The 16528-nt window shown below is 39.7% G+C and overlaps 1 protein-coding gene across 2 annotated transcripts in view; it reads right to left on the reverse strand.

Annotated features, from left to right (window-relative positions):
• LOC124272461 (activin receptor type-1-like) overlaps window positions 1-16528 on the reverse strand; it is a 52906-nt gene that overhangs the window by 8414 nt on the left and 27964 nt on the right. The window contains exons 2-4 of one of the 2 annotated variants that reach the window (XM_046707635.1): window positions 3412-3497; window positions 1040-1232; window positions 236-441 (exon numbers count right to left, since the gene is read on the reverse strand). In XM_046707635.1, the coding sequence (XP_046563591.1) occupies window positions 236-441; window positions 1040-1232; window positions 3412-3497 (485 nt within the window). Of the gene's footprint in view, window positions 1-235; window positions 445-1039; window positions 1233-3411; window positions 3498-16528 lie in introns of both variants that reach the window. The other variant, XM_046707634.1, reaches the window with a different exon arrangement.

Genomic DNA, 16528 nt, shown 5'->3' on the forward strand with positions numbered 1-16528 from the left:
AACAGTATTCTTCCACTTTTGAGAGGTGCATTTGGAAACTGTGGACTGTCAAGTAAATTTTCGGTCTAAATATAGGGCTCTTTGCAAAAAAATGTTGATATACGTGTGGTCACTGTTTGGAGCAGAACATGGAATATGGAGAATACGGTATGCAGTAGCTGTTTAGAGTAATGTTGCATCTGCTTGCGATATGTTAATAAACTGTTTAGGTTAACTCTGTTGCGTAATCACACACCTGCAGTGTACTGTCCCCAACTTGCGCTGCACGTATCCCATCCTCCTCCAACAAACGTCTCTCACGGGCAAACAGTGCCTCCATCCTGCGCTGATGCACGCGGCGGAAGAGGAAAATAATGATGGGCATGAGGACGGCCACAATGATGATCGGGATGATGACGGCGAGTACGAGTGGTAGGTGGGATATCAGGTCTTGGAACAGTGCTGCTGAAACAATAACCTTTCGTTAATAAGAAACATAAAGCATGCTGCTTATATCCTTTGTTGCATATTCTCACAACTACCCTGACAATGAATTCTGACAGTCTCTGAAACCAATGAGTGAGTGAGTGAGTTTGGTTTTACGCCGCTTTTAGCAATATTCCAGCAATATCACGGCAGGGTCACCAGAAACTGAAACCAGGGTTAGAATTGGTCTTCATCAACCCATCGCTGACTTGGTTGACATGTCATTGTATCACAACTGTGTAGATAGGTGCTCATGATGTTAATCACTGGATTGTCAAGTGCAGATTTGATTATTTAGAAACCGCTGCCATATGGCTGGAATATTGCTCAGTGCTGCATTAAACATCAAACAAAACAAAAAACACAGTTACTGAACCATACCATTTACCCTATCCAAGTCTTCACATGAAGCAAGTCTAAATTTCCCAAAGGCTTTATTCTTAATGGGGCTCCTTTTCAATTTAATTAAGCTGTTTGTTTTGAAGTTATACATATTTTCAGAAAAAAGCGTTACTAAATCCAACTGATATCTAAGAAACTATGGTATAACGTGTTGTACAAAGGACTTTCATACCATCTCCTGGCTTTGTTTGGTCCGGCAACAACAGCGGAATATCCTTGTTGCAGAAGTTAGTGTTGTTGCAGCAGTCGGTCGCCAGCGTGCCCTGGTTCTTCTGCTTGCACATGGAATGGATCATGAGGTCCATGTCGGTACATCCGTACGCTCGTCTCTCCTCTCCATTTACTTTCTCTAACGATGCAAAGCACTGAAAAACAGTCAAGGTCCTTGTGAAATATATTCTTCAAGGAATTTGTTTTCAAACCATGAAACTCGTCTTAATAGATCATGAAGCACTCCAACATTACCAGGAAGAATATACCTTCATCTGCTCAGGGGGCAGATTTTAAAACCCAAACCTGCAGCAAATTGTAATTAATATTCCAACTTGGATAAAAGATTTTCCTGCTGATGCTAATTGTGTTATTTATGTTCATCATGGTCATAAATGAATGACTAATATCATGGTGACTTGTACTCTACTTTCAACATGACCAATCAAATGTCTTCAACACAACGTTGTAACAAATCAGAATTTACACAAAATATAAAATTTTCTTTTTCAAAACAATAATTTTCCCCAAATTTTCCTGCCAAAGACAAGTTTGGAGACACGGATAGATTCACTGACCAGTTGAGCTTCTACTCTTTTACGGAGATACTCATCAGAATGATTTAAGAGGGGAGAGGATAGAGGCAGGTTTTATGGATGTAACCTTTGCAATATGAGGAGGGGGATATTTTAGAGTACATTCTCGCTCATTCATCAGGTGAATAATTTTTTCTCGGTCTGGATATTTCACATTCTTCATGAACCTGAAGTAAAGACTACAAAGACACAAAAGCAGTACTAATGATGCTGCCCAAAGTTTTTGATAGAAATAGAGTAATAAATATTTGTTAAGAGATGCCCTTCTGATGTACAATGCAACATGATGTGATGGTTATCATATAGTATTTCCCCAGGAGCCAAAAAAGCGGCAGGGAGACAGAATTTCAATAGGGGCACCTGTGTTCGAAAGGGGCATGCAATGGCAGGTTTCCAAGTATTTATGTCAAGTTATTCATGCATATGATTCTTAAAGGCTCAGAGAGCACAGTTAATTCACTTATCTAAAACATGAAATAGAAACTAGAAATCACCAAGTGTTAATTTTAATTATTGCATTAAAAGAAGGGCAGGGATCCAAAACAAAATGCCCAGGGAAGCACTATGATAAGAACACTCACATTTCCACTGGTGACACAATAGTTGGTTTCACAGGTGCTGCAAACACAGGTGATGTTGTAGGTGGGTTCCAGCGGTAGATTCACACCTGTAACAGAGTAAAATCATGAAGAACTTTGGTATACAGGTGAAAGATAGGGTTTGCTGTAGCAGTGTTTTGGGGCAACACATGCAATATCTGGGGGGGTGGGGTAGCCTAGTGGTTAAAGCGTTTGCTCGTCATGCCGAAGACCCGGGTTCGATTCTCCACATGGGTACAATAATGTGAAGCCCATTTCTGGTGTCTCCTGCCATGCTATTGCTGGAATATTGCTAAGGCCAAACAAAAAAAATATGTCCGCTAATTGTGTTATTTATGTTCATCATGGTCATAAATGAATGACTAATATCATGGTGACTTGTACTCTACTTTCAACATGACCAATCAAATGTCTTCAACACAACGTTGTAACAAATCAGAATTTACACTAAAATATAAAATTTTCTTTTTCAAAACAATAATTTTCCACAAATTTTCCTGCCAAAGACAAGTTTGGAGACACGGATAGATTCACTGACCAGTTGAGCTTCTACTCTTTTACGGAGATACTCATCAGAATGATTTAAGAGGGGAGAGGATAGAGGCAGGTTTTATGGATGTAACCTTTGCAATATGAGGAGGGGGATATTTTAGAGTACATTCTCGCTCATTCATCAGGTGAATAATTTTTTCGAGGTCTTGATATTTCACATTCTTCATGAACCTAAAGTAAAGACTACAAAGATAAAAGCAGTACTAATGATGCTGCCCAAAGTTTTTTTGATAGAAATAGAGTAATAAATATTTGTTAAGAGATGCCCTTCTGATGTACAATGCAACATGATGTGATGGTTATCATATAGTGTTTCCCCCCAGGAGCCAAAAACGGTAGGGAGACAGAATTTCAATAGGGGCACCTGTGTTCCGAAAGGGGCATGCAATGGCAGGTTTCCAAGTTTTATGTCAAGTTATTCATGCATATGATTCTTAAAGGCTCAGAGAGCACAGTTATTTCACTTACCTAAAACATGAAATAGAAACTAGAAATCACCAAGTGTTAATTTTAATTATTGCATTAAAAAGAAGGGCAGGGATCCAAACAAAAATGCCCAGGGGAAACACTATGATAAGAACACTCACATTTCCACTGGTGACACAATAGTTGGTTTCACAGGTGCTGCAAACACAGGTGATGTTGTAGGTGGGTTCCAGCGGTAGATTCACACCTGTAACAGAGTAAAATCATGAAGAACTTTGGTATACAGGTGAAAGATAGGGTTTGCTGTAGCAGTGTTTTGGGGCAACACATGCAATATCTGGGAAAGCCCATTTCTGGTGTCCCCTGCCGTGCTATTGCTGGGATATTGCTTAGCCCCCCCAAAATTAGGTTAGGTGGTTAGGATTAGGATAGGGTCGGTCGGGTTACCTGAAACGGACATATTTTTGGGGGGGGCCTAAAAGCAGCGTAAAACCAAACTCAGTCAGTCAGTCAGACATACAATATCTTGTAGATCATGGACAAATACTGTGCTTCTTGACCTTTTTCCGAGTCTGATTTATGGATTGGCAACTTTGATGAGGAGACATAGCTTAAAGATGCTAAAATAGGGATTAAAGTTGCATTCAAAATTGTGCGAGTTCATGTGCGCATACTGATGCAGCTATCATAAATGTTAACTGGACTGCCCTCTCAGATTAGTATGAGTGAGTGAGTGAGTTGGGTTTTACGCAGCTTTTTGCAATATTCCAGCTATATCATGGCGAGGAACACCAGAAATGGGCTACACATTATACCCATGGGGAATCTAACTCAGGGCTTCAGCGTGATGAGCGATCGCTGTAACCACAAGGCTACCCCACCGCCCCTCTTTTGGTATATAGCAACTGGGGATTGAACCGTCACCCTTTCTCTGTTAAAGAAACACCAAGTAGTATGTATATTCCATGTCACACAACTCACAAGCATACTAACAGAGATCCCGTGTGTATCTTTATTCTCAATGCACTGACTGGCAATAACAAAACCCATTAACAGAACTCAAGTATCGTTGATATGACTGCAACCCCAAAAATAACTATCATTTGACAAAGTTTCTTAATTTCTGTATTTAATTGCTGTTTAACGTTGCACTCAGCGATATTCTTGCTATATCAGAGTATGATGGCAGCCTGTCAAAAAAAAGTCTCATCATGAGCACTTATCCCTGCAATTTAGATACAACGTGAATCAGTGAGCCTGACCATCCTATCCAATTAGATGCTTTTTTACAACATGTGTGAGTTGCTTAAAATTTTGATATTTTCCTTAAAGTTTATGAGGCACCTCAAGATAATGCTGGTAGGGTTCAGCAATGTCTCAGCATATGTCAGATACACAATTTTTTACATTTTTCATTAAAAACATAAAGCACCTAAAGATAATGCTTGCAAATCCTCAGCAATGTCTCAGGAACAAGCACGACGAAGTTGGAAATGTATTTTCGGCCTACAGTAACTGAGTTTAGTTTTACGCCGCTTATAGCAATATTCCAGCAATATCATGGCGGGAACACTAGAAATGGGCTTCAAACTTGTACCCATGTGGGGAATTGAACCCAGGTCTTCGGCATGATGAGCGAATGCTTTAACCACTGGGCTACTGCACCACTCCTTTCAGCCTACAATTGAGGCCGGGGAACCATGAGTGGACCACAGAGTATGTCCCATACACTGCAGCAATATTAATGGGAATGTCACATGGCACTCATAGCTGAAGTGCTCTCCATCACCCAAGGTCAATGGCTACCATCTGGCTCTGGACCAGACCTACATGACCAGCAACCACCAGGCCTTGCTCCACAGTCTCAGTAACAAGATAACCAAGTCTGTGTTAACGCATGGGGGATGCTATAGTCAACGGGCTAGATCTTTAGTAGACTAACACTTTGTCCCTGAATATATACAATTTTGATAGCAACAAATAAACCCACTAAACCTGAAGCGGAACCCCAGTAAGGTGGGAGATTCAGGTTCCTGAACCAGGGGAAATCTAGATTTGCTTCATTTAGGACTCTAGCATTGCAGGGAGGGCTAGGCAGAAGGGAAAATGATGTGATTCAGGGACTGTGAGACAGACTATATCTTTAGTGGAACATAACCAGGTTAATCCTGTTCCCAGTAAGTGAGTGAGTTTAGTTTGACGCCGCACTCAGCAATATTCCAGTTATATGGCGGCGGACTGTAAATAATCGAGTCTGGACAAGACAATCCAGTGATCAACAGCATCAGCATCAATCTGCGTAATTGGGAACCAATGACACGTGTCAACCAAGTCAGCGAGCCCGACCACCCGATCCCGTTAGTCGCCTCTTACGACAAGCATGGGTTACTGAAGGCCAATTCTAACCCGGACCTTTACGGGTTGGTCCTGTTCACAAAGCAATCTTAGTGTCACGACAACTGTAAGTCAAAAACTTAAACCTGTTTCACTGTGCACTCAATCTCTATGACAATTATCGGCCAAACAGAAGATAGAGTTTCAGAATGATATCTCAACACGATGATTTTCATAAGCTAAAAAATCATTCCTGTTTCACAGTACAATCTGACCCGATGACAATTACAGGCCAAACAGAAGGTCCTGTTTCACAATATCTCAGCACAATGATCTTTAGAAGTCAAACAGCATGTGCTGTTTCACCAACATTGTCTCACTGTTATGACAATCATAGTTCAAACAGGTCATGTTTAATAATGTTATCCCAGTGTGATGACAGTCATATGTCTATGTTTTCCCTGCTTCACAAAGCAATCTGATCTCCGTGACAATCATAAATCTAAAAACTGGTCTCACTTGAAAAGTGATCTCAGTTCTACAACAATCATAAGTCAATGTTAAGTCTGGTTCTGTTTCACAACCTGATCTTACCGCTAGGACTAATAAGTCTACGCTAAAGTATGGAAGTTTCGATAATAATATTGGTTCCCTAAACATAGTCCAGGTCCTGTTTCGGAAAGCAATCCTCGAAATAAAACAATTGCAAGACTTTGTAGCAGTAAGAAAATTATCGTCTCCAGAATGCAAGGAACGGCAATGGTTATGCTAGTGATCTTTTGTGCTGTCTTCCATGATATAGAGGTATACTTCTCTAGTCCTATAAACATCGAATAACTGACAGGAGGCCACAGATCAAATATTTACAATACAAATGATAAATACTTGCCCGGACCATTATCTGATAAGTATGCATTTGTATCTATAGTCAACACCACATTGCTATTCATAGTCTTATCTCTGTCACATGAAAGATGCAACAGTGTAGTACAGAATCCTTTTATCTGACATCAACAACAGTGAAGAATTGACTTCAGAAACACATTTGGATTGGTTGGTAGAACGAGGTAATATTGTTTTATGCTATAGCAAGATTGTTCCCTATCACAACAGTTGTCAACAAGTTGGTTGGTTGTTGTTTAACGCCGCAATAAACAATATTCCAGCTGTATGATAGTAGTCAGTAAATTATCGAGTCTCGACCAGATAATCCAGTGATCAACAGCATGAGCATCGATCTATGCAATTGGGAAACGATGATATGTGTCAACCAAGTCTATGACGAGCTCTATGCAAGCCTGACCACCCGATTCCGTTAGTCACCTCTTACGACCAGTATGGGTTACTGAAGATCAATTCTAAGCCGGATCGTCACGGGTTCAACACTTAAGGTGAGGTGAGGTGAAATAGGGTTTATCGTCGTGCTTGAGAATATTTCGCTCATATGACGACGTGCATGCGTGTGTATGTGTATGTGCGGCTGCTTTTACTAGCCCAGACTGAAGCTGGTTTTATAGTGCTAGCCCACTGAATACCCCACTCAGACACATTATACTGACTCCGAGCCGACCAGTCCTTGTTGTACCCATTAATGCCGAGCGCCAGGCAGGGACCAACAAGTACCATATTTTAATGTCTTTTGGTATGACGCGGTCGGAGATCGAACCCGCGACCTTCCCCTCTCCGGGCGGACGCTCTAACCACTACACCACGGAGGCGGTTTTCAACACTTAAGATGGCTGTATGGTCACGTTGAACAATATGTCAGTTACATCACATATATTGGGACAAAAGCCAGAACTGATGTAAGCCTCAGATATTTACAACTCTGGGGAAATCCACAAGCACAGGTATAGTGCTGGCAAACCTAGAAACAGAATCGGGGCAAACTGAGATCTGAACCCACAATCATATATTGTATCTAACAGATGAAGGTCTGCACAGCAAATTACAGGACATTGTGCAGCTGGGCCACCTGTGTCACCCATCAGCATTCAAGCCTATACATTCATGAGGGCACTTACTTACAATCCGATACTCAGGGTCCTGCAAGTAATGAAATGGTAAACCATACTGTACTGTAAGATCTAAGGAATTTCAGGAACTGATTTTTCTTCTAAAAAGTCTGGTACAGTAAATATTACTATGCATCCCTCTGGACATATTTTTTTCTGCATCCATTCTGAAGTTTTGTGTATCTGGATGCATAATGTTTCTGAGTCGTGTAAACCAGCGAAGGAATCTCTTACAGTTAGTAGATTCCAGCTATCATTACAAATATAAAGAAAAGGATAATAACAAGCATTGTCATTAAGGTGACATAATCACCCGCCGCAAATTATCAAATGAAACTTAAAAAGTAATGAAAGTTTAAGATGAAGTTAAATATCAACAAAAACATGACCAGTCAACCTCTCTTGATATCTTGCTCTTTAGGTGTTCAAACACACAAATATTTTCAAGACTGACTTTGACCTTGACATGAATGTCATAGTGTATGAAATATGCAAAAGTGGTACTAAAGAAATTGCTTATTGAAGAACATTCAAGGGAAGTCTTGAAAGTCTATGAAGAAAATCCAGTGAATTCAGGTTAACAAGCTGAAATCTTCAAACTGTCGCAGTGACCTTGAAAATTATGTGAAGGTCACCAAAATTGACTGGGCACTGCGCCTTCATTAGATGAAGCTTGGTGTCAAATATGAAGAAAATCTAGGGAACGGTTCTTGAGATGCTTCATCTTCACAACTTCTAAAATGCCTCTCAAAGAAAAGGTTCTTGACTAACTGAGTTTGGTTTTACGCCGCTTTTAGCAATATTCCAGCAACATCACGGCGGGGAACACCAGAAATGGGTTCTTGAGATATCTCGCTGACCATCTTAACATTATGTGAAGGTCACCAAAATCGACTGGGCCCTGTGCCTTCCCTAGATAAAGCTCGATGTCAAATATAAAGAAATCCAGCGAATGGTTCTTGCGGTATCTCGCTGACAAGCATAACATGCAGCTTAATATGCTGCAATCTTCAAAGTATCACCGTGACCTTGAAAATTATGTGAAGGTCACCAAAATCGACTGGGCCCTGCGCCTTCCCTAGATAAAGCATGGTGTTGAATATGAAGAAAATCTAGGTTACAGTTCTTGAGATATCTCGCTGACAAGAGTAAAACGATAAAATCCCCTTGTGACCTTGAAATGATGGTCAAGGTCACCAAACCTGACTGGGACCTTTCTTATACTGTGATGAACCTAGGTACCAAATATGAAAAGATTCTAGTCAACAGAACTTAAGATATTCCTATTCGTATGTATGGACGGACGTAAGGACGGATGGAGCCTAATACTATATCCCCCGTTTCACACTAAACGCATGGCGGGGGATAATTATCATGTCTTGTGTAAGTCGAAACTTCAATGTGATGAATGTGATCATGCCGATGGCACTATATGAAAAATACATTCATCCACATAAAACAGCACACAAAATTTTCAGAAAATACAACCATGTTATACAATGTGTTTTCTAATTTCCTCAACATAAAAATAATAAAACTTATCATTAATATGAAAACAAAAAAATTAACTACTCTTTTGATCATGTTTAAACACCTGTGTGACAGAAATTATGCAAAACCGGTTCCTCATAATTTACAAAAGTCAACTGAAAATGACATCAAACAAGGCCAGGAAGACACTGGGCCCCTGATCTGTTGCTGAATAAAGTTATCTCAACTAAGGCCAATACTCTATCTGGGTTAATCTCCAATGTAGCTTTACACATGGAATTCCTCTTGAACTTTGTTATAACTTAGAACAAATACTTTAACCACTCATCATCATGATCTGAGGAAGGGCAAAAAATGTAAAATATATCCAGATTTTATTGTAGTGCAACACGCAAAGCAAGAACGCTGCCTGACACAGTACCTTAGATCTTATTCACATTTTTTTTCAAAAATCTTTTTTTTCACGGTCTCTGTGTACTGTGCGAAACTTCACAGCAATTATCTTCAAATTAACATAACTGAGATATAGTCAAAACAGTGGTGTACAAGGCAGAGTACTTGGCCTCGGAAGGGGAACGTGTGGATGTCTTAGTCAGGCAGGGAGACCCAGGACATCAACAGACAGGCTGGCCCACCCATGGAAGAGCTAATGATATAAACAGGCATCTTGGCGGCACACATGCACGTGGGGGTAAAGACCGTAATGAAGTGCTCCACCAACAAACAAAGCTGCAAACGCAATCATCAATCTGACGTATCCAATATTTTTTTCACATTTTCCTCCTTTAAACCTAGTCTCCTAATATCTGGCATATAACATCTGTGTTGCAAGCAGGTAGAAGTATCTTCCACCAACTGAAGCAAAGTATGTACTAAGGTACTACTTACATGTTGGTTGGCTCGTGTTAAGCCCATTACTTGAACGTAGTTGGCCTTTTGCGAGTAGTAAGCGATGAATTATTGTCTCCTCGTTTCTTGAACACTTCAGGTTCAGAATATGTCCATTGTTGACAGGGATTGTTAAATTGGGAGTCATGGATTTGATGAGGTTTTGTTTTTATACACACAGCTGTGTTAAGTATTCTCCGAGAATAGCAGTTCAGAGTTAAGATTATATGGGTTTGGAAATACTCTTTCACAAATAAACCTGCCACAGATTTGTACTCAACTGAGCTGGTTATTGAGGTTTCATGGAAAATCAGTGACATGTGAAGGTAATTTAAAATGGAATACATCACACAAGAACAAACATATGGATTTGCACATGCGTGCCACACACACACAGACAGGCACTCACACATACAAACACAGGCATAGTCACAGGCACACGCACGCATGCATGTGCCCACGCACACACACACTCATAGATTATGATTGATTGATTGTTGTTTAACGCTGCACTCAGCAATATTCCAACTATATTTAAACAATTGAGTCTGGACATGACAATCCAGTGATCAACAGCATGAACATCGATCTATGCAACTGGGATAACACACACACACACACACACACACACAGAGGCACTGACACAGAGACACAAACAGTGAGTGAGTTTAGTTTTACGCCGCACTCGGTAATATTCCAGCTATATGGCGGCGGTCTGTAAATAATCGAGTCTGGACCAGACAATCCAGTGATCAACAGCATGAGCATTGATCTGCGCAATTGGGAACCGATGACATGTGTTAACCAAACCAGCGAGCCTGACCACCCGATCCCGTTAGTCGCCTCTTACGACAAACATGGGTTACTGAGGGTTCATTCTAACCGGACCTTCACGGGTCAGGTACACAAACAAACATAGACACACCATACAACACTTAAAAAACAATACCGTACTACTCTTTGCTAGACTAGGTACATTGGTGATGTGATGTACTTAGATACTGGGTGAGCATGGGGTCTGGACAATATATACTACTCACACTTTGCTAAAGATCACAAAAATTCACAACTTTACTTAAACGTAGATTTATAATTTGAAATTGTATCCATTTAAAACTGGATAAATTATAATATGGTTAACTGTCTTTAGGCAAACAGTCACTTTAATCTAACCTTATGCACCTGATACATGAGGAACCATAAAAATGGTTTTCATGGCACCATTCAGCCAATTTGCAAATCATGGAACGAGTCACTGACAAGTACACAACACCTGTCAATAGCAGGTATGGGATCCAGAAGATGAAATGATTAACTGAAACCTAGGATCCATGCTTACAATAAGCTTAATTTTGTGTTGAATCCATGATTTGATCCTTAGCAAAGTGTGAATAGTATAAAAGTTATATCATGGCATGTCAGCTTATTGTGGGAAGAAAGAATTTGGTGACACATACAAGCATGGATATTGCACTGACCAACATGGCAACATAATCAGCGTGAACCTTGCCACATGTTCCTGGTGTGTACAAGAATACACAGCAAATTGCATCGTCTCGGTGGTGCCACCCATGCCCCCAAACAAAAAAGCATCATTAATTATTAACACCTCAATTTACCATATACACAATACTCATGTGTATTACAAATACAAACTTATGTTAGCAATATTTCTCATCAGACCTGAATTGTTTTCATGTACGTATTCCCTCTTTTTTCATTCTGTTGAACAATGCCAACCAAACTGAGGCTTAGCGCCATCGGTCTTTTTGTTAATGTATCATATAGGCAGAACATGTTTGGTTTTGACGACCAGTCTAAATAATCGGTCCTTTGTGGCCTGATGGGAACACTGTAATATTTTTCTATTGTTTTGGTTTAGTTCCTGATATCATAGACATACAGACGTACATATCTGGATGTTATCAGAGCCAAGCATTGGCATTTTCATTTTTTGCAAACAAATTGGCAACCTGAATGATAAATCTGGCTCCAAAGTCTTGCAATTACCTTCTGCATGGTTACCAAGAAGAATATTGCGGTAAAACAAAACTCATTAACTTCAATATGAGCTTCCTGTGAGGCCAAAATTACATCTGAATCAAATAAGTCATGCATCATAACCATTTTCACACAAAAATCCCATCATTTGCATTCAACGAAACATAAAAAAACACACTTTACTATTGTAGATCTATCACTAGTAAAAATACCTGGACAAAAGTACCAGTGATAACAAGCCCGGTACAATGTGGGCTGTTTTTTCTGGTGCATGGATACATCAGCTTGTAAAAACATCCCAACCATGTGACAAGCAGAGGCTCTTCGACCTTTCTATATGACCTAGCCACCAGAACTAGCGGGGTTAAAACTCCACAGACACCTGATAAATGTGGTAACAATAGCGTGAATTAACAGCTCCATTGCAGACAATACCAGAAGGCTTGGTGAGGTGGTCCCAGACATGACATAACTCAGATAACAGCCAGCATGGCGAGATCCTGTTTAATCCACAGCTAGGTCGAGATTCTGGCTAAACCATCTGTCAACATCTCATCTTCAGTGGTAAACAACTTCATTTTTTTTGAGCCAAGAATTATTTTGGGACTTTTTGGATTACGTTTTATATACGTTTTATGCATTATTATTTTGATATACTGTGAGTGAAATGGAGTTCCAAGATGATTGTGCTTGCATAGTGATGTGTCAGGGGTGGAAATAACCCATTGCCCGACGCCCGAGTCCAGCGTTTTTTTCTGTCGGGCAAGCAAATTTGTATATCACACTGTACCGGTGTCCAGTTGATATTCCAATGTTAATTATGTTGTTTATTTAAAAAATCAACAAGAAAATGGCCGGTATAGTGGAATAATTATCAGGGCAAGTGATTTTACATGTGCCACTGTACCGGAGTACACTAGCAATTTTAAAGTTATTTCCACTCCTGTGTGTATGTGCATGTAGAAGGGTGGCTGATTTCAGTTGTCGACTCATTCCAGTTTTCTAGTGGCAGCTTACAGAGATACAATGCCACAGTTTAACATGGATACAGGGGCGGTGGGGTAGCCTAGTGGTTAAAGCGTTCACTCGTCACACCGAAGACCTAGGTTCGATTCCCCACATGGGTACTATATTTGAAGCCCATTTCTACTACATCACCGTGATATTGCTGGAATATTGCTAAAAGCAGCATAAAACTAAACTCACTCACTCACTTAACATGGATACCCTACTATGACACACAGTATGGACAGTGAGATGTCCAGTCCTTGTTTTATTTCATTATTGCCATGCTCCAGCATATCACTGATGGTGGAGGATACGTAACCTTTCAAAAGTTGTTCAAGGAGGTATGGAAACACGGGCTTTCAGAAATTTCAGCTGATCATATGATGTCATAAATGAAGGAAACATGTAACCTTGACAACATATTGGCAAGGGCTTCCTGTATTTTCTGTTCACAGGAAGTGAAAGAATTTCAGTTGTACAGAATCTAACTTGCTGCCATATTTCTTGCCCATTAAATATACAGGTACATTAACATCCACTGACCTTTACGACGACAACGACAACGATGACAACGGCAACATCTACTACAGACTAACATTTAGTCTCTGAATGAATATATTTTACAGAAAAAACTGTTCATAAACAATACTCATAAAATATAAAGAAAAGAAGTCCAGAAACTTTCTTCATTATCAGAAACTGTCGTTATCGAGGTTTGACACATATTCTAGACTTGCATGGGCTTTCTTGGATATATTTGTTTCAGGGTCTGTGTGATACTACTACTACTACAAATTTAATAATAGTTTTTTTATACTTCATCAGTTTATACAGACTCATACATACTCACAGCATGATAAAATTGGGAGAAAACATAAACATACACACATCAGTCCATAGACTGAAAGATGAGTAGGAGTGGTAAGACTGTATTTGGAGAAGGGAAGTTTACAAGCATGCAGTTGTGAATACACGTGTTTAGACAGGAATTAAAAATGTCCACGACAATCAGCTCTGCGGCAACTTAAGCTGCATCATAAACCCAACAGCAGCTCACCATGCACGATAACCTGAACTTAAATGCGCACAAAACGTGAAATCCTAGTTGTGGTGTATCCCGGATCCCTATGAAAACACAAGACATCTGTCTGAGTAGGGCAGCCATACTGTAACAATCCAGGATTCCCCGAGCCAGCTAATCACCCTTCCAACCCAGGAGTCCCGGAGACTACAGTAGTGCCCGATGACTCCCATAGCCAGATGTCTTGGGACACATGTACAACCTGGTGCAGTAATTGGCTCTATTGGGACGGAAAACAGCTGCTTCTCTGCTAGGAAGGGAGATAAATCATAAGCTAAATAGCAGGTGATTACGGCGATATTTTCCTATACTGAAATGGAGCGGTGTGCAATATTCCATGGTAAATTGGCTGTACTCGGTGCTCAGCTTTTCCACCAGTCTATCCTACAGCAGGTGTTATTGCTAGAAGCTGCTCAAATTGCTGATGCTATTTTGAAAGATGATCGACTACAAGATCCACTTATTTGCAATTTGATTGAAATCTGACATTTTCTGAGCAAATCTGGTTATGTTATCAAAACAGAGCGCAAACATCAGGCATAAATCTCATCGGAATTGTTTGCAACCACAATTACAGAATGCAGTTCTTGATATATATTGCTTAGGCCGGACTACAAACATTCAGAGTCCTATCACTTCATTTCATTTTATGAATTTGTTGTGGAACAAATCAATGGGTATATCTAATTTCACTGAAAAGTAGCCAATGATGAACGTTCCACTTTATTGCTCTTGAAAGGTTAACCCCTACAATATTCCATAAGCAGGAAACAGACAGTCTGCCCTCCGCAAGCCTTTCGCAATAACAATGGGCGCAGCCTCTTTTCTTGATGTATTACTCTACAACTTTCACACAGACAAACCTCATACAGTACTTTCATATTCCTGACGGATTTCCCACTTTGGGTAAGCACTCAAAACCAGATCTCCCGCACTGCCATTGAGAATGAAAGCCATCAGATTGAAATCAGTTGCAACCCACATGTCATTAGCTTATATTCAGCAGGTATTTTTCACGGCTGAATCTGGTGATTGTAAAATGGCTCCACCGCGTCTCAACAAATACATGCTGTTGTAACCAGACGCCAATCTTTCCTGCCCTCTTCGCACGACACACCACATGCAAACATGCCGAGTCAGCACGATCTATGCCAACAAAAAACAACTTTGCAATAAAAATCATGACCCTTTATATTACTATTTCGATAAAAAGAAAATTTCGAGAATTTGATGCCTGCTTAACCAGATGAATCATAAGTTTTGCCTGTCTTATGGCCGTCTGCTCCAGCTAATCAAATTAGTTCCTGCACTTATCGCGAGCAGTGATGCAGATGCATGCCCATTTGTTGTGAACCTTGACTTTCTCATGGGTTTCCAACAATAAACAAAATCATTAGCTTTCTTTGAAACTTTCAACTATGTTAAACACACGTCCTAACATTTTTTAAAAACACATCAAATGATGATATCTTCGTGTCTTCAAAACCTCTATATCTGACAGCATATATTTGATAATTTTATCAACGGCTTTTAAAGGTCATCCTTAAAAATTGGGTATATCTATGCTCACTTAACTTATGAACTTTACTTGTGTTACTGATTTATGATAGGTAAAACAGGCTTCAAAACATGTACGAATTATTTTTCAAACTAAGAATCAAGTCCTATGAAAAAGTTGATAACACTTTATTTAATTTGATATTTGTAAAGATCATTATTGATTATGTCAATGACATGAACAGATTGATATTGAAAGCTAAGTAAATATGCTTTGGCCTTAGGGGTATTGAAGCAGATCCAGAACGGTTATTGACACGACTTGTGACAAGATAAAACCTGGGTTTGCCACTTTAAGCCCAAGTCTCTCTCTACAGCAATCTGCACGTATATGATCACTGCAGATTAATCAAGTTTGACACATTCCAGTGGTCAGTGCTTTAAACAAAGGGGTATCAATGATTTGTAGCGCTATGAGATACATATACTTTACAAAATGTCTCCACTGTTACATGTAATGTAATAATATTTTGAAATGTAAGCTTCCAAAGAGAGGGTTGGTGAGAGGAGTGATTGAGTGAGTGAGTGAGTAATCCATATTTGCTCAGACTCCCCACACGGATCTGAAATCAGACTGCACCCAACTTAGTGATCCTCCTCATGAAAGTTCATAAATTCATATGCCAAAATTAAATGTAAAAAATAATATAAATGAATTTTCATGTTGTTTTATGCATGTTATGGTGCAGACGGGGATCCACATAAACGTCTAATCCCAGGTTGTTCTGATGAAGTTAAATGAGAAAAAAGGTCGTATTATTTATCGAAAGTGGGGTGAATGTTTCTGTCCTGAAAATAACTACCCTTCTCTAATGCTTGTCACATTTTAAAAAGACCCTAATCATGTCGCATCATTTTATTGAAAAAAAATATGCAAGATCAGTTATTATTTTCTCATTAAAT

Source organism: Haliotis rubra, unplaced genomic scaffold (genome assembly GCF_003918875.1).
Source record: "Haliotis rubra isolate DU_JTF1 unplaced genomic scaffold, ASM391887v1 Scf17, whole genome shotgun sequence".
NCBI lineage: Eukaryota > Metazoa > Mollusca > Gastropoda > Lepetellida > Haliotidae > Haliotis > Haliotis rubra.